Source organism: Lampetra fluviatilis, chromosome 42 (assembly GCF_964198595.1).
Source record: "Lampetra fluviatilis chromosome 42, kcLamFluv1.1, whole genome shotgun sequence".
Taxonomy (NCBI): domain Eukaryota; kingdom Metazoa; phylum Chordata; class Hyperoartia; order Petromyzontiformes; family Petromyzontidae; genus Lampetra; species Lampetra fluviatilis.
In genome coordinates, this window is record NC_136316.1 from 7974177 (window position 1) to 7993329 (window position 19153).

The 19153-nt window shown below is 48.9% G+C and overlaps 1 protein-coding gene across 4 annotated transcripts in view; it reads right to left on the reverse strand.

The window, feature by feature from the left end:
• The window catches only part of LOC144946688 (phosphorylase b kinase regulatory subunit beta-like), a 146675-nt gene that overhangs the window by 76118 nt on the left and 51404 nt on the right, over positions 1-19153 (reverse strand). For all 4 annotated transcript variants that reach the window (XM_078875773.1, XM_078875776.1, XM_078875775.1 and 1 more), the window contains exons 7-10: positions 15258-15373; positions 14065-14128; positions 6573-6668; positions 3034-3231 (exon numbers count right to left, since the gene is read on the reverse strand). In XM_078875773.1, coding sequence (XP_078731899.1) covers positions 3034-3231; positions 6573-6668; positions 14065-14128; positions 15258-15373 — 474 coding nt within the window. The remainder of the gene's footprint in view (positions 1-3033; positions 3232-6572; positions 6669-14064; positions 14129-15257; positions 15374-19153) is intronic.

The following is a 19153-nucleotide window of genomic DNA, read 5'->3' on the forward strand; positions in this document are numbered from 1 at the left end:
AATCGAAATTTATTCAGAAGTAATTATGGGATATCTGCCTCTGCAGACTAACTTGGGTGATGCACTGCTTATCAAGAGTTGGCAGTGACACGGCGTAGCGGTAACGAGTTCACTGCTTGTTGCAGGGCCTCGCGGTTCGAATCCAGCAGCTGCCCTGACTATGATTGCGGCTGTGATAACCACGTGACGTCACTGCTTCACATCAATGTTCCCGTGATGTCATTCATAAGAGCAGAGCAGAGCACTGCGCGGAGGGCGTCTCGGTATAAATTTGCCAAATTTGAAAAATCACACCGCCAATCACCAATTTGTGATTACACGCAGAGCAATCGTTACCCCTCCTACTCTGTGAACACTTGTCAGGTCCCTGCTGAAAAAGGATCTTCTGAGACTCAGTGAGGCTTTCCTGGGTACATTTAAATATTATCACCATCATCGCCATCACGGCCCTGATTAACATAGTCACTGTTATCATTGCCGTGGCCATTACCAAAATATGAGAATAGGTTTTCCCCTTTTTATCTAGCAAGAAAACAGGTGTTAAGATGTTAAAACACCAAACTGAAAACTTTTACAGGGAATCATGTCTGCATTAACCAATTTGGTGTTTTAACATCGTAACACCTGTTTTGTTGCCAGAAAAACGGGGAAAACCTATTCTCACTGTCAACATTATCATCATCATGGACTAATTTATTTTGTGTTTACTTTTTTGTTGTTTGTGCTTTTTGCTTGATGCCATTTCTTTATTTGTTTATTTATTGTTTATTGTGCTTGGTAGTAGGATTGTCATTTGCTTGGTGTGTGTGTGTGTTGGACTTCTTTTTTGCCGTGCATAGCCAACCACAGTATATGGGATTTGGTCCTTATATTTCGAATTAATGTACAGCGTTGTGGGATGCTGCTGGCATGAATGACACTGCTATATAAAAGTAAAGTATTATCATCGTTGTCACGTAGATATAGATGGCGATGCACAAGCTGGGTTAACCTCTGAGATGTTTAAGTAATCCAGGTGCTGCCCCCCCACCGCTGCCCCCCATGACTTCCATTTGGCAGCAGCAGCAGCGCTCCTGAGCCGCTCCCCAGCTCTTGTCCTGCCGGCCCTTGGCCGTTTCATCGACGTTAGAAGCCGGAGCCGATAAGTGGTCAATTGTCAGCATGGCGGTCAATAGACGACTCTATTTATTTAAGAAACCAATTCGCGGCTTAACAGGGGGAGGGGAAATGCTTCTGAGAGTGGGCCGCGCCGTACGCGAGCTCTCACGCCGATTGTTTGCAGTGGCTGAGCAAGAAAAGCTCCGTGGAGATGCACCGAGAACACTTACTAAGCCCTCCCCTCTGTAGAGTCTGTCCACGTTGCGCACATTGCACACACGCCAACCCCAAACGGTACAACTCAGTGAGACCCCCGACTGAAAAATCCTTGGAGGAAAAAAAATAATGAACTGATAGGGAAACTCAAGAGACAGGGGCGCCACAATGGCGAGATGTTAACTACCTCGCCTGGTACGCAGGAGGTCGGGAGTTTGATCCCGAACCCGACGGCCGCTGTATATTTGGAGTTTACCTGTTTTCCCCGTGGTCGTGTGGATTTTTCTCCGGGTCCTCCTGTTATTCCCTCCACATTTAGAAACACACTTTTAGAACATTTGGGCTTCTATACATTTCCACGTGATAAGCCACTTCGTTGAGATATCATTTGTGGCCAGGTCACTTTTGAAAAAAGAGCGCAGTGGACCTTACCTGGTAAAACCCAAGAAACTGAGAAGGAAACCCAAGAAACCGAGAGTGACCCGTCTCGTATTCACGTGCATTGCGGCTCTTGAAATACCGTGTTTTTTTTACCGAATTCGAAACAAATGGCTTGGCTTGTTAATTTGGTTGCCGGGCCCTCCGATCTATCCACTGCTGGATGAAGCCGCCGCCACGCCGTTGCGATCCTTCTAGGCTTCTAGCCACGGCGAGAAACCTCCTCACGTCGTTGCGGTTACTCGTGGCCCTGGCTGCGACACTGTGGGACGTCTTGGAACATAACGGCTGCTGGCAGTGACACCGCGGGGAGCTGTCCGCAAAGTCAAGAGTAGGAACCTTCCACTCGGAATGCTGTGCAGCACGCACTGGGGACGGGGATGTGGTGATGGTTGCATTGCAAGCGGATGAAGGTCATAGCTAGGTTAATCACCAGAAATTTAAACCCTTAATGGCTGCTAAAGGAGGAATAATGATTCAATTAAGATAAACATTGCCATAGCAAACAATGTGCAAAAAAACCAAAAAAACTGAACAGCAAAATAAAATAAAAACGTTTAACTTTTTCTGCAACACTTTTGTTGTTGTTTTTTTTTATGATTTTATCCCGGTTTTTCTATCGGCGTCACATCATGAGACAAATGTTCCATCAGGAGCGCTTGCAGAGCAGTGGAACTGTCTAATTGACAGCAGCCCGTGGAAGCGGATACTAGAAGAACTAAAAAGAAATGCAATAAAACTCTGCTAAATTGGAGGAATGTAAGACCATTAAACCCATAGCAAAATGAAATTACACTCACAAACACTGCAACTGATGAAGAATTGCACTGCACGCGAAAACAGAGTAAAATAAAGCAGAAACAAATATTGAGTGGTACCTTACTACTCACCAAACAACACACCTATGCACCTACCCACCTGTTCACCGACAACTCACCTACCACTCACTCACCGACTCACTCAGGATCACCACCATCTCTTCTTTTCAGCGTCTATGCCCTGCCCACTACAATTCTACGCGTAGACCTGCGGTGCATTTCTCAACTCCAGTGAATAGTGGTGGGGGTGGGGGGGATTGTCTCGAAACTCGGGTCAGTGGCTTCGTTTTAACAGCCAAACGACGCATGTTGTATGTACGTGCGTTGAACTTCTTTCGTGCAGTGCGTGGCCAACCGTGCTAATCGGAGATGAAAGCCGGACAGAAATGCCCTTGACGAAAACAAACCCGGATTGTGAGCAGCGGCACCGCCACCACCGCCGCGACTGTGACGAGCTCGTCACCTTGATCTCGGCGGGCCGGTAGTGCCGCCGGTGCTCCTCCTCGAGCGCCGTGCGATATCCGTCGCGCAGGAACCTGCGGAAGCCGTAGCGGCCGCGCAGCTTGCGTACCACCTTGTCCAGTGCCTGGTGCCGCAGGGCATCGTCATCGACGGCGAATGCCGGGTAGCCAAGCACCGGCAGCAGGGCCGCGTCGGTGTTCTGCAACACAACGGGGGGATGTAACTGTAGAGCAGCGCTAACAGCGGCGCCTCTCTCTGATGAGGAAAGGCGACAACGTGAGGTCTTTCATCGCGACCAGGACCAACAGGGATGGCAATGACATTGCGAAGGATTTATCCAGCAGTGGATAAAGCACGGCTGCTGCTGAAGATGATATTCACAGCTAGATTTGCATTAAAATAAATTTTGGGTGGCGAGGTGGTGCGGTGGCAACATTTGTGCCTCACAGCAGGAAGAATCTGGGTTCAATTCGCAATTCGAGTGACTTTCTGCATGGAGTTTGTATGTTCCCACCCTGTGGATTTGCTCTGGATTCTCTGGTGTGCGCCCATAGCTAAAACAAAACAAATTCGACAGTGGAACTGGTATTGGCCAAAACTTCCCAATGCTGAAAGATTACCAGAAAAAATACAAAATTGAGGTTACACACGGCAGAGGCAACATCACCCTCTACTGTGAAAACTTTGGCAGGACCCTCCTGAAAAAGAGCCTTGAGACTCGGTGAGGCTCTCCTGGGTGAACAAGCAAAGTAACAATAAGGATAATCATAATAAACTGTTCGTGACCATAACTACACTCAGTCAAATAAATGCATTGCCACTCCAATCTGACAAATAAATACATCCTCCAATCATTCGGGAGCATGTCGGTGATTTGTACTTGCAATGGGAAGTGACGGTTTGATTTTCAATTTAATTTTCAATACGGAATTTGTTTTCAATTACATTGGGACATATAGGCTTTAATTACCAGCACGGCAATCTGCAGAGCACACTGTGGAATCGCCACTCAATTTGTAATAAATGCCACGACGCCCTTCAATTAAGCAGCCTGTGTTGACTAAAGTGAAATTGAATGTGTTTTGAGCTAACAAAGCGTGTCCAACTGTCAGCACAGGCTCACGCATGCGCACACGTGTACACGCACACACCAAAGCCCTCCAGTGCCAAGTGTCTCTCTGCTAATACGAGCCATGGGGCGGCAGACTTTATCCGTTGGTCAACCTGAAGCGGTGGTGGAAATTCCACATTACCATGGATGACGACCGGGCAGGGATTATATTCCTCGCTCGATATTTTCCCATGACCAAATTTAAAGGTCGTGTGACATCAATACATTTGTCACGTAGTTTGACAAGATCTCACCTGCAAATTACTCAACTGCGATTATACACACGGCAGAAACCATTGCCCCATAGTGGCAGACGTTACCCAGGCCACTGTTATACTGGTAGGAACCTCCTGATTACACCAGCCCACAGGGGATTATTGTGTCCGTCCGTCCGTCCGTCGTGCAGGGAGGGGCTGGGTGGGGAGGGAGGCGCTGGGTGGGGAGGGGCTGGGTGGGGAAGGTGGGGCTGGGTGGGGAGGGTGGGGCTGGGTGGGGGGTGGGAGGGGTGGGGAGGGGAGGGGCTGGTCACCCCGTGGTGCCCTTATAAAACTCAACGTTTAACCTACTCACGCCGACTTGTGCCCGCCCTCACAGTCGGGCATATTTGCAGAATACACCACGCCGCCGTTGACCCTGGCCATTGACCGAGCAACCCAACGTCCCTACCAGCTCCCTCCGCAGGAATGTGTTATATGACACTCATGCTGGTCTCGTGAGTTCACACCTGGTTAAATAAAATACATTTTTACTCACTCATACTTTCTTATCGTTTACTCATCCACCATCTCACTCACCCACTCCATCATTCACTCACTCATTCACACACTCGAGAGACTCACCCGGTCTCTTGAGTTCTAACGTTGTTTAACAAAATCAACTTGAACCTTGCAACAGACATGCGTCCTCATTGAAGAGAGTTTATCTTAAGGCATAAGGAAGTACATTTTTTAAACTACCGCGCCGGGAGATTAATTCAAACCGGTGAGCTCTAAATCGCAAACCCCGCGTGCACCCCACTGCACCACTGGGAGTGGTGGTCGTAGTAGTGGTAATAAATAAATAATCAAATATAGAAAATGTGCTGCGGGGACGCCGCTCCTGACAGCCGCAGCCCACGGAAGCAAACCTGGCCAGATGTAATTAGAACGAGGAATTTCTGCCGATAAATCTCCTCCCGCTGGGTAGAAGATTCCGGACCTGTAATCCGCTTAGGGCGGTTTCACATTCCCCCTCCCTGCCCACTCCACCACCATGCTTCCAATTCAGCTGAAGCCGGGCGCAGACACAATTAGTCCAGTTTAGGAATTAATTATCCTCGCTGCGTCTGTTCTACCGTGCCACAGCGCTCGCTCGGCGGGCTCGGAGCAAAAACTCTCCCTCTGGCCCACGAGCGTGGCACACTCCGGTGTTTGGACTCCTACTTAGTTTTGTGTTGAGTTTGTTGTCCTTCCCCCTGCACCTCTGATTCGCACGGTTGGCTATGTACGGTGCGAAATAAGTTAAACATACATACTTGTGTTGTGGTAAGAGTGCACAACCCAAAATTTTGATGCATTTCTATCCTTGCGCATGATGGCAAAAACGGTACGTTCAGGAGCTAAAATACTAATGTCGAAGTCTTCTAGCCATGAGTTGATTCACTCAAAGATCTCATCCGATCAGTTTCTGGCCTTTAAAAAGCCTTTTTTGTGGAATCTAGCTCTACTGATTACATATGGCTTCGAAATAATGACGTCCATTTCGCCGAGATCACAGTGTTGTGTTTAAGGTGACTCGAAATCATGTAATCCTGAGAGTTAAACGCCGGTATTTTTTTTTATGGGGAAATTTTGCCAATACCAGCTGTGGGAAGAAACCGGAAAACCTAGAGGAAACCCATGCAGAACAGCAGGAGAACAATACAAACTACACACAGGGATGCTCCAGAGTTTGGTCTCGAACCCAGGTCCTTCCCATTGATATACGGTGCTTTTTCTGGAAGACTTTGCAGTTTTTTCCTGGATTTTTATGTTTGCGCGTAGTCACTTCAAGATGTTTCTTGTTCATGTTTTTGTTTGTTGCGGTTGCACCCGATTCAAGAGCCGAATGGCTCACAGGGCTATACCAAATAAACGAAACTGAAACTTCTCGCTGCACCATCACCACCCTGCCACCATAACGGTTTGGATAGTATCAAGTTCAAATCGTTGTGTCAGTGCCATCGAGTCAATGTTGTACTGTGGTTTTTACGCGATGCTTCCGTGCAACTGTGTCAATGTTGTCTTGTTGATGTGTTGTTATTGCGCGATTTATTTTTGTTAACGTCTTTGTGCTGTTATTTATGATTGCTGGGCTGCATATATTTTGCGTCTATTGTGTCATTGTTGTGTTCTGTTATGTTTTGTTGCGTTCTTGTTGTTGCCAATGTTATTGTTGCTGTTGTCACTGACGTGAGAGCGAGACTCGCGGGGCAGCAGGGAGTGCAGCGTCTGTCGGTTGCGGTTGTGAGCATCCGTGTCCACGAAGATGACTGACCAGGAGCAGCCCTGCACCACCAACAACATCAGCATCGCCACCAACAACATCAACATCACTATCACCATCGGAAACATCACCAACAACAACATCAACATATATATACACGCACAAAGATAAAGATCCCCCGTATTGCCTTAACAGACTGTTGTGACAAGTGCTGTTAGCGAGCACCAATGAAGGCCGGGACTGCACACGAGGGGGTGGGTGGCCAGCACCATGCCCGACCGCCTTTGTCTCCCCAGAGGCGAAGTTTACACACTGCACCAGGTACTCATTTGAGGCTAAGTCGATCTAGGGGAGACCCAGGACAGGTTCAGATAATCGTCAATGCTGGTGGCCGTGAGAAGGAATCGAACTCGAGTCGTTGGGTTCGTAGCACAGCACGCTAACCACTGTGCCACCGCTCCCCACACACACACATATTTACACACACAGCATATGAGTAAAGAAACCGAAACGCGCCAGATATCGTCAAAGCTCGGTAGCAAAGCAGCGGCAAGCCTGGCATAGTACTTGGGATGGGTGACCACCGTGAGCATCATTCAGTGGGGGGCGATTCATACGCCATCTGAAAATAATGTGCACTTCTTACATCGATTCATTTGGGGTGCAACGATAAGCCATTGTACAACAGAGCTATTGTCGACTGTGCGCTTTAATACAACCAGAGATGTACTGCCCAAGAACCACACCAAAGTCGTTTGTGTACAGGTCTACCCTTAGCCGTAGTTCACCCTCAAGTTTGATTTAACATTTCCCGTCGTTGCTGATGAAATCACAGCTGCCGGTGCAGAGACAGCTTTTGGCCTTTATTGCTTTGTGCTGACGTTTGCAACTCATTTTATTGCAAACGCATCGCGAAATATTGGCTGTCTGTCCATGACAATGTCGCCTCTCTCCTTAATGAAATCGTTCTCTCTCCACGATCAACAGCAACACAAATTCCAGCACTCTCGCTTTTACTTTTCATTCTGATTGCTATTCAGGGGTAAAACACAAATGAACAATAACAACAGCAGCAGTAGCAACCTGGGCAGGCAAATCCAAAAGATTATCCTGTGCGTGTTATCATATATGTCCATATATATAAAAGGCAAAGTTGTGAATATGTGTGTCTGTTCAAAATGTTTAGCTTACTTCCCGACATGCAACAAACTGGAAATTTGCCATGTGAGTACTTTCCAGACTGTACACCATGCAAAAATTATAAAAATACACTTTTGCCTTTTTTTGGGGGGGAGGGAGCTCAATAATGCATATATTTTTTGCACGGCAACTGAGCTGTGACGTCAAATCTGTGGAAGCGTAACGCATTGTAGTGTAGTGGTTAGCGCGCTGCGCTTACGAACCCGCCGACCCGAGTTCGATTCCCGCTCACGGCCACCACCGGTGACGATTATTTTAACCGGTCCTGGGCCTCCCCTAGGTCGACTCAGCCTCAAACGAGTAACTGGTGTGGTGTGTGAACATCGCCACTGGGGAGACAAAGGCGGCCGGGCGTCGTGAATCCAACTCCTGGGCAAAGCCGGGTAGTTTAGCTAGTAGTAATTATTATCCAGAGTAATGCTTATTTTTTTTATTTCAATAAGTGGGAACCAATTTTAAATGCTTTTGTCCAAGATATTGTCATTTCCTACCATAAACGTCAGAGGAGCGCAGAGAGTAAAAAAAAATGCAATCGTTAATAAATAATAATTTCTAAATAATCGTTTGTTCGTTTCTCAATCCGCTTGTCCTGGTGAGGGTCGCAGCAGCATGTTGAGTAGGGCGGTCCAGACCTGCCTTTACTTGGCGACATACTCTAGGTCTTCCTAGGGAATTCACAGACGTTCCCAGGCCAGCTGAGCGACATAGTCCCGTCAGCGGCTCCTGGGCTGGCTCGGAGGTCTTCGCCCAGTGGGATGTGCCCGGTAGAGTTGCAGGTGGAGTCTACCGGCGGGCATCCTTGCCAGGTGCCTGGACCACCTCAACTGGCTCCTCTCAATCCGGCGGAGCAGCGGCTCGACTCTGAGGCTCTCCCGGATTACCAAGCTCCTCACGCAATTACGGAGAGTGAGCCCGGCAACCCTGCGGAGAAATCTCATTTCGGCCCCTTTTACCCGTGATCTCATCCTTTTGGTCATCACCCAAAGCTTATGACCATAGGAGAGGGTGGGAACGTAGATCGACCTGCAAACCGAGGGATTAGTTTGAGAACTCAGGTCCCGCTTCACTACCACGGAACGGTACAGCGCCCGCAACAATACAGCGCCAGCTGTATTGTTGCGAGACCCCCAGGTACTTAACCTCCTCCACTAAGGGCACCTGTTCCCCCTCACCTGGACAGCACAAGGCACCATCTCCCGGGAGTGAGCCATGACCTCAGATTTGAAGGTGCTGATCCTATCCCAGCCGCTTCACACTCGGCATCAAACCGTTTAAGTGCATGCTGGAGATCACAGACTGACGAGGCAAAGAGGACAACGTCGTCTGTAAAAAGCAGCGACGCCACCTCCATGCTCCCGTGCTGGATACTCTCCATACCTCGGCTGTGCCTTGATATCCTGTCCATGAAAATCACGGAGAACACGGTCAAATGTCATCTCCAGGTCTACAAAGCAGAGATAGACTTGAGAAGCATACTCTCATGACCCCTCAAATATTTTTGAGAGGCAAAAGAGCTGGTCCATTGTTCAACGACCCTAACGGTATCCGCATTGTTCCTGCTGAATCGGAGTCTCGACCACCTGGGGGTAGTCTCCTCTCCAGCACCCTGGCATTGGCTTTACCTGGGACGCTGAGCAGTGTGACCCTTCTGTAGTTGGAGCACACCCTTTGGTCCCCTTTCTTAAAAACTGTTACCACGACTCCAGTTTGCCAATCCAAAGGTACTGTAACCCGCCTTCCATGCAACATTGAAGATGTGTGTTAACCACAGCACTCCTACACTGTCCAGCACTTTTAACAACTCTGGGCGATCTCGTCCACCCCAGGAGCGTTGCCGCTATGAAGGCCCTCGACTGCCACAGCGACTTCAGCAGCCGTGATGGATCCGACCCCCCTCCCCCCCCCCCCCCCAGCTGTTTCCAGGGTTGCCTGTTGCCTCCTGAGACGAGGGCATTTCCACCGGGTTGATGAGCTCTTCAAAGTGTTCCTTCCACCTCTCGCCTATCTCCTTACTTGAGTTCAATGTTACGCCGCCACCCTTACTGAGAACAGCCTGGGCCACGTTCCGTCGACCTCTCCTAAGGAATCGGATGGTTTGCCAGAACTTCTTTGAGGCTGCTCGGTAGTTCCTCTCAATGGCCTTTCCAAACTCCTCCTATGCCCAGCGGTAGCGACTGCTACCACTGCCACCCTCTTGGCAAACCGGTTCCTCTCAGCTTGACAGCTTAACTCACAACTGGTGTCCACCAGCGGGTCCTAGGGTTGCCGCCATGACAAGCACCAACTGCATTCAGGCAACATCTTTTCGCAGCTCCATCGACGATCGAGGTCCTGATCATCGTCCACTCGGACTCAATGTCCACGACCTCCCCTGGAGCATCGGAGCTTTCCCTGAAGTGGCAGTTGAAATATTTCTGCACTGGGTCTTCCACCAGACATTCCCAGAAAAGCCGCACTATTCGTTTGGGCCTTTCACGTCGATCTGGTCGGTGGCCCAAGCGTCGGATCCAACTACCACCAGGTGGTGATCAGTTGACAGCTCTGCCCCTATCTTCAACCGAGTGTCCATAACATACGGCCTGAGGTCCAATGTTAAAACTATAAAGTCAATCATTGAACTTCGGCCCAAGGTGCTCTGGTACCAAATACACTTATGAGCACCTTTATGTTCGAACATGGTGGTCGTTATTGACATTCCGTGACTAGCGCCGAATTCCAATAACATTACAGATCAGGGGGGCCATCCTCCAAATCAGGTCTCTCCAGGTGTCTCCATTGTTTCCCACGTGAGCATTGAAGTCGCCCAGTAAGACTATAGAGTCGGTAGGCGGCACTCTGTCGAGCACTACACCCACTGTGAGACCGACTATATCTAGTCGGTACCTTTCCACCTCCTTCACCAGCGCTCCTTCCCCCCCAGTGACGTCACATTCCACGTCCCAATAGCGAGTGTTCATCGCCAAGGTCCAGTCTGTCTGAGACCATCCCTCTCCCTGCCATACTGGCATCGCAGCCACCCCTCAGCCTTTATCCTGTGGATGGTCGGTCCTGTGGGCCCACCATCGGTCCTGTGGGCCCACCATCCGCAGGACGGTAAAACATAAATATCCACCTCTCTAATACAGTAGAGTGCAGATACAGAGGGTGAGCTGGCTATCTGCTTCTACCATGGCATTCCTTGATTTTAGTCAGTGGCCTTCATTATAACATAAGCGCTTATTAAAAATGTCCAGAGTTCATTGCTTGGTCAGTCAAAACTAAATGTGTTGGCCATGCGTGTACATTTGACGTTCTATAGAGCGCTCGGAGACGCCTTATTGATGTGCAGTGGGGCATTATAATAATGATTGACCCATCCATTTTTTTTGTAGCCCATGTAACGTACCTGAAATAATCTCACGTTTAACATTACCTGAAATTTTCTTTTTTTTAAACTGACAACATCCAAAGAAAATCCTGCAGAAATGTTTTAAAATCCAACGGTGCCCCCCACTGCCTTCCTAGCGGCGATGAAGTGGTGTGCGGGTGCATCGAGTAGCGAGACAAAACGTTCTTATGGGTGGCGATTAAACAACTACGACTCCGAACTAAACAGTTTATTTTACCAGGCAAGGCCCTCTGAGCTAAATAGCTCTTTTTCAGAAGCTACCTAATCACAAATTATAGCTCAACAAAGAGGCTTATCATCAAGTGGAAATTTACAGTAGCCAAATACTCTAAACGCATGTTTCTAAATGTACAGGGAAAAACCGGAGGACAAGAAGAAAAATTCACTCGACCACGGGGAGAACATGTAAAACTCCAAATATACAGGCATCAGTGTCGGGCACGACCCCTTGCATATCAGGCGAGGTAGTTAACAACTCGACGCCGTGGCGCAGGTTTTGGGATATTGACGATGAAGACGATGATCTCCATGATGATGAAAATGATAATGATGATGATGTACCAAGCGGACCACGTGGAGCAATACCGCAACTCCATCTAGGCCACTCATCACTCTCTGTGTCAGGGCACATACTTTGCACTCGCCCTTGTACATCATACAAACAATTACTGCACACCCTCGCTCACATTTATATAAGTTGTTCACCTCTTTGCACAAGCATACTTGCTTTTTTACCCTATTTGCTGATCTAATCATTGTTATTACATTTGTAAGCATATCTGTCTCGATCTGTCACTGCAGCATACATCAGCAATTTAGTCTGCCTTGCTTAATGACAACTGGAATAATACTCAATTATTATAATGACGCTGGCAATTAAAGTCATGTTACAAAGCCCATCGCAGCCACACGCGAGTCCAATTACACCGTCATTATTGCAGACTGAATTTTAAAAACCATTAATTCTCCGATAAAAGTCCCTTGGGCTTTCCGGACACACGCGCCAACTATTTTATTTAGAAACTATGGTTCTTAAAAACGTGGCATTTTAATGTCACTCTACGATATCAAATTACTTGGATCGTTTTGTTTTGAACTTTTTTGGATATTTCTTTCCTCTTGGCCGTCGCGTCAGGTTGACGGATGGCTGCCCTCGATGAGGAAATATCTGCCTCTAATGGCTGCAGGGGTGATGTTGACCCCCATTACATACGACAAATACACATTCAAAAACGTTCTTATGCACGCAATTCGATGCACGTGTCATGAGATTAAGAATCGATATTAATAGATAAACCCATACATTGCACTGCAATGTTGATCTGCATGCACTTCTGCACGCGTTCCACCATTTGAAAGGGGAACTCCCACCACTGGCGCAGAACCTTCAATTGAGATAAGCAAGGAGACTCTTGCAGTGTAACTGCTTTGAGGTTTTCGCGGTTTTGTTATATTGCTCTCCGACGTGTATTCGGGCTCATGGCACACACGTTTCGGCATTGTGTCCCGAAGTTTTAGTTCCTGGAGAAGCCTCCATCATGCGAAGAGAAACGTCGGATATCGCGCTTAACAGCAGGCGGTAGTTACAACCCAATATGTAATGCTCATCTCGTGTATTTGAAACGGTGATACGAACGCCTCCTCGTTAGAGCAGAGATACCCCGATGAGATTACGTACGCGACATCCATGCTGGTGAATTTGGAGGGCGAGATTGGGGATTAAGCTCGAGAAATGAGCGAATGGGACAGCGAATGAGGGAAGGGCGATTGCTTTGGCAGCAACGCTTAGGGTTGCCAACTTTCCTCTTCCCAAATAAACGGACAAAAGCGGCAAGGGGTGGAGGAGGGTGGGGGTGAGATTATCCGCTTGATGAAACATTGCAATTTTACACTGATAAATCTCATTCTGCACCAACATGGAGGATCATGGACAGGGCTTGATTTTAACGGGGTCTGTCCTTGCACACTACACCCAGTGTGGCTCTCGCTCTGGCGGCTAGTCACGTGCCAAGAGAGAACGGCTGCCAACTGACCATGTGTCCTGGTGCAGCCTTAACGAAATTGTGTAGCTTTAATGTTCTTGGCGAGCAATGCTCCGCTATGTGGGTCGCACTTTGGACCCGTGCAGAGCGTGGTGTTTTGTCGTCAAATCAGAGACATCGAATGAGTATTGTACCGCAAGGTCGATTAACGGACAGTCCGGTTTGAAAACCAAACATTTTGCAACCAAAGTAGAGCTGGACTATCCGACTCTTTTAAGTAGTCGATTACCCCCCCCCACCCCTTTTTCTCTTGACTTTTGTTCCTCTTGCCTCACCTTCCCTTCACCGTATAAAAAGCCTATGCTCCTGCTGCTCACAGTCGCTGTGTGAGTGGGGCAGTGAGCCCAACCTTCTCCCTTTCCCAGAACCCAGGAGCACCGAGTTGGGGTTTCAGTCCACATAATTTCTGTACTCCTCCACCCCTCCCTTGGTGTGGTTCGTGCTTTGTATCGGGCTCAAATAAATAAAAAGTACACGATTATGCTCCTGATTATCGGTTGGATTTACTTAACTAATCGGATCACACAAAAATAGCCGTTCTCTCATGTAGTTGCTGGACGGGAGGTGATGGCCTGGTCTTGGAGACGTCATTGGCATCATCAGGCACGTCATAACTGGGTGTGGCTCGTAGAAGGGTTTCCAGCCTTCAGGAGGCAGGATGTGGAGATGGCTACCATTTTTTCCAGCGGCCACAAAATAAGAATTCAGTGATATTTTTCAGTGGATTAATTAACTAATTGTCTTGGCACGAAACGCAAGCAACACCCACACACACCCAAACAGCTTCCACTGCCACGTGTACAATGGCCATTGCTCTGCACACATCACCTGAGGCCCAAACAGGTTGAATCCGTTGATGGCTTCCAGCGCGGCCTTGGCAAGGCCCACAGAACTGCAGGGACAACGAGAGGAGTCCACTCAATTAGCAACGTTTTTATTTTCTTTCTTTATGTTATCATGAAAAGGCATGCGTGCATCTTCATTTAGCAGTGGATTGATCAATCATGGTTGATGATGATGATGATGACGATGTTGATGTGAAGCATACATTGAGTGTGTGGACTTATATTGTCCGGATCTGGTGAGGTGGTGGCTCTGAGGCAAAGTGGTAAGGTATGAGTTCAAATCCCAAGGGGAACATTCCCCCTGATAAAATTAAAACCACTTCGTTGGAAGTCAGGAGCCATTGTGTTGTTGGTAGCCTGGCCCTTGCCAAAGGAATATCCAATTTCCACCAGCATTGGTGAGAGCATGGAGAAACTCTTTACATGTATAATTTTAACTTAGAACATTTGAGAAAGCATTGTTTAATTAAAATCTAAGGGGTTCTGCGTCCCTCAACCAGATGAGCTGTATACCAAGTGTGTGAGACTTGAGGGATTTGATCTTGGGACCTCTAAATTAGCCCCTAAGCCAGAACTAAACTAGGCCATGAACCAGTCCCTAAAATAGGCCCGAAATGACCCCCTAAACCAGCCATGAACCAGGCCCTAATGCAGCCATCTAAATTAAGCCAAAACCAGGTCCAAAATCATTCATAATCAAGATCCAAAGCCAACTGCTTAAGTAGGCCAATATCAATGATTAATGCTACAGAACTATGTCCTAACCCAGACCTAAAATCAGTGGTTGGTTGTAACTGAACCTTAATCTCAATCCAGTTAAATCCGTGCAAATTAAAGAAGATTTCCACCAAACTTGTTCCATGCAATTGCATTGCTAGAGGCAGTGGCAAAACTATTCACTTCTCCAGGGGTTGTGGTCCTGACATGTCCTACACTTCAAGTGGGGTCCTCCATTAGTCAATGTATTCCCCATGGCAACTATCAAAAGAACACCAGTTGTGATGTTCACAGGAGGGGGGGGGGATGTAACTGGCCCCATCGCCTCCCAACCTTGATGCGCCACTGGCCACTGGCCATCTGCAAAAAAGAGCTTTACAACTCATCAGATTTATTCGGTATGAATACATATTCTGATGACCCAGGCCACTGAACTGGCCCTGGTGAGCCCGGTCCCACCTGGCGTGCAGCTCCGTGCTGCCGTTGTTGTATTTGTTGCCGCGTTCCCACATTCCGAAGTCGGGCACGCGGTACGCACGCTCCACGCAGTACACCAGGTTCTGCACAAACGTCACCTGCACGGGGTGGCGGGGGAGGGGGTTAAATGAGAGGTGTGGGGGGGTGGAGTGGAGGAATCATATGGGATGGAGGAGACAGTGAGCAGGGGCTTTCTCTTCATCCAGATTGCTGCCCGGCAGCGGATAGGTGCATCATCACTGCTGGATGAAGGCCTCCCCCCCAAGCTGTCGCCATCTCTCATGCTCCTGCGATGTAACAAAACACGTGGCTCCTCGACGCGAGCTAATTCCATTGCTCCATTTCTGCGGTGAATGTCCTCTTTGACGCATGCGGTCCCTTGGCTGCCACTATGTTATTATTTTTGCCCATCGGCCATTGTCACCTTGTAACGACGTTATCATGCCCGAGACCCACGTATTTTTCTTAATCATATTTTGTTTAATCAGACGAGAACTAAGAGACCAGGATAGTCCTGTTTATAAGAGTGACCTGGGTGCCCTCCTTTGGTCAACGATAGGTCTCTAAAATGTGGATGTTCTCCTTGCGGATGTTATCCGTGTGGATATTCTCTGTGTGGATGTTCTCTGTGTCGATGTTATCCCATGCATTGTCTGGCAGACATCGTTCATATAAAACCAGGTGACAGTCCTGTGAGAAACCTGCGTCACAGAGGCAATTAAACACATTTATATAAAAAAAAACATTAACATTAACAATATGATGTATGGTGAGACTATTAAACATTACGTCTATATATAACATGAATGCTGCTTGGCAGTCTTTGAGTTACTCCACATAAAGTGGATGAGATGTACATTCCTAGATTGTCACGTGTGACGGCATGTTTTTTTTTTATTAAGCAGCACTGTTCCAAAGCTTGGTCATATTGAACGCTGCTTGCATAAATCTTGCAGACTGCAGGCTCGTGTCAATTAGTGAATCCAAACGGGCCTCAAATAGAGGTAAGGTGGGCGGTCCAAACGATTCACTGTGGCAGCGTTTTTCGCAAACGCCATTACTCGTGACCCACCACCACCCATCTCCTCTATTTACCAGAATATATCGCTCTTCAAATACAAATGAAGCCATTACACGTTGCTTCAAATTAAAACTGTGTGTGTATGTGTGTCGTGGGGAGAGGTAGAGTAGCAATTAGCGTGCTGAGCTACGAACCTGGCGACCCGGTTTCGATTCCCACTCACGGGCAACACCAGTAATAATTATCGGAACCGGTCCTGGGTCTACCTTAGGTTGACTCAGCCTCAAATGAGTACCTGGTGCGGTGTGTAAATGTAATGTAGTAACTCCACGGGAGACGACTTCACGGGTAACACACTCTTTATTTTATCAACTTGGTTACAGGTGACTAACACCTACTTGGTATCTCGGGTGACAAACACCCACTTAGCTACTTGGCGACTAACGCCCACTGAGTTACTCGGATGACCAACATCCACTTAGTACTCGGGTGACAAACACCCACTTAGCTACTTGGCGACTAACGCCCACTGAGTTACTCGGATGACCAACATCCACTTAGTACTCGGGTGACAAACACCCACTTAGCTACTTGGCGACTAACGCCCACTGAGCTACTCGGATGACCAACATCCTCTTAGCTACTTGGCGACTAACGCCACTGAGCTACTCGGATGACCAACATCCACTTAGTACTCGGGTGACAACCACCCACTTAGCTACTTGGCGACTAACGCCCACTGAGCTACTCGGATGACCAACATCCACTTAGCTACTCGGCGACTAACGCCACTGAGCTACTCGGATGACCAACATCCACTTAGCTACTCGGCGACTAACGCCACTGAGCTACTCGGCTTCACTAGGTCTTCAGCTCCGTCTTCGGGTCTTCAACTGGGTAACTCTCCCCGAGTGCTCTCGCGCGTCCCCCTTTATACCCCACCTGCGGACGTCGCTGCGAGCACCCACTTATTCGACCAATCGCCGGGTGCTGGCTACGATCCTCTTTTCCCACATCTCATCGTGCCTCACCACTCACTCCGCGCCGCCTCGTCATCTGTCACTCCCGGCGCGCGCGTCCACACCACGCCCACAACGCGTGCCCAACCCCGCACCCCGCGCCGCCCCGTGATCCATCACTGTCACAGTCGGCGCACGTCAATACCACCACTACATCACCCCCTACCACATAGCTCGCAGCCGCCCCGGCTGCTACAAAAATTACAAACCCTCCCTGTGTGCCCCGTAACACAACACAACAACAAGAACAACAACTAAGCTAACAACACAACACGACGCGAACACCACCATCCGCAACCCTCAACCAATGCCACCGCGACAACAGAACAATATATACAAACCGGCGAGTGACAATAGCAATGTGTATACAAAAAAAATAAATGGAAATTTTTTTTTTTTTTCTTTCGACTCGTGCAGTGTCCCCTTTTCTTCCGAGCGCCCCTACAACGGGACATTATCCCGGCAGAGGGGAACACCGGGCGAGCTCGGTGTAGAGCACAAAAAAAAAAAACCCGTCCTCATGAAAATTGTTGAGACCTAGCCCGAGTCCGCCTTGCCGGTCCGTCGTACGGCACCAGACGCGGTTGAACGTCCGGTGGTGCCGGCGGTTCAGGAAGACATCGGCCAGGCATCGAGGACTCGTGCGTGCCCCGGGGTTCAGGCTCTCGATGGTCAGCAGCCGTCAAGCCCGAGGCACCTGGGGGTGGGTCAGGTGGAGACACGTGAGGATCAGCCTGCGACACCTCCCTCCCCGAGTCGACGGTCACATCACACGCCCGGTCGTCACGGCACAGAACGGGGTCACACGGTGCCGCATAGGGCTTCAGTCGGGAGGGGTGCACATACCAACGGCGTTTCCCCCATTTAATCTGTATACTCTGGGGCCGTGCAACCCGCACAATTTCCACCGGTCCCCTCCAAGGTCTCAACAACTTGGGGGACGTAGCCAACGGTGCATGTGGACAATGCAGCCAGGCCTTATCGCCTGGTTTCCAATCATGCGTATGCACCCTCCGCTCATGCAATTTCTCGTTTGCAATTTGCCGCGACCGCGAATTCAACCTTGCCCCCTCCTGCGCTTCAGTCAATTTGGCGATATTAAATTTGATGTGGTCTGCCAATTTAGATTTTGCACGTGGCTGGGAAATCCCCAGTTGGACGTCCATGGCCGGATCGGCCTCCCGCCCATACATAAGAAAAAATGGGGAAAACCCTGTCGCCGCATGAGGGGCCATTCGATAGGCCGCGAGTACCCCCGGCACCTGTAAGTCCCAATCAACCTGATCGTCGCAGACCTGTTGGCACAACATAGACGTAATCGTTCTGTTCAGACGCTCAACCATCCCGTCAGTCTGCGGGTGGTAGGGGGAAGTACGCACTTTCTTTGTACCCAACAGGTCGCACACCTCGCGCAACAAAACGCTCGAAAAATTCTTCCCTTGATCCGTCAGCAAGCGTTCGGGGGCGCCCTTGTCCAACACATAACCCTGGACAAAGGCGTCCGCCACCGCCGCAGCCGACTGGTTGGCGAGCGGCCATGCCATAGGCCATCGGGTGAAGTATTCCACGCCAACCAGCAGGAACCTATTTCCCCTTGGTGTAACCGGAAAGGGCCCCAAGATGTCCAACGCTACCAATTCGTTTATACGCGAAACCTGAATGGATTGCAGCGGTGGATTAGCCGCCAATGGTGGCGGTTTCCTTTTGGCGCACTCTACGCATCCCTTAAGAATATTCGCCACGTCGTTACCCATCCCCGGCCAATAATAGTCTCGCTGGATTAGGGCGAGCGTTTTGTGAAAACCCAGATGCATGAGCCGTTCATGAGCTGCCAGAAC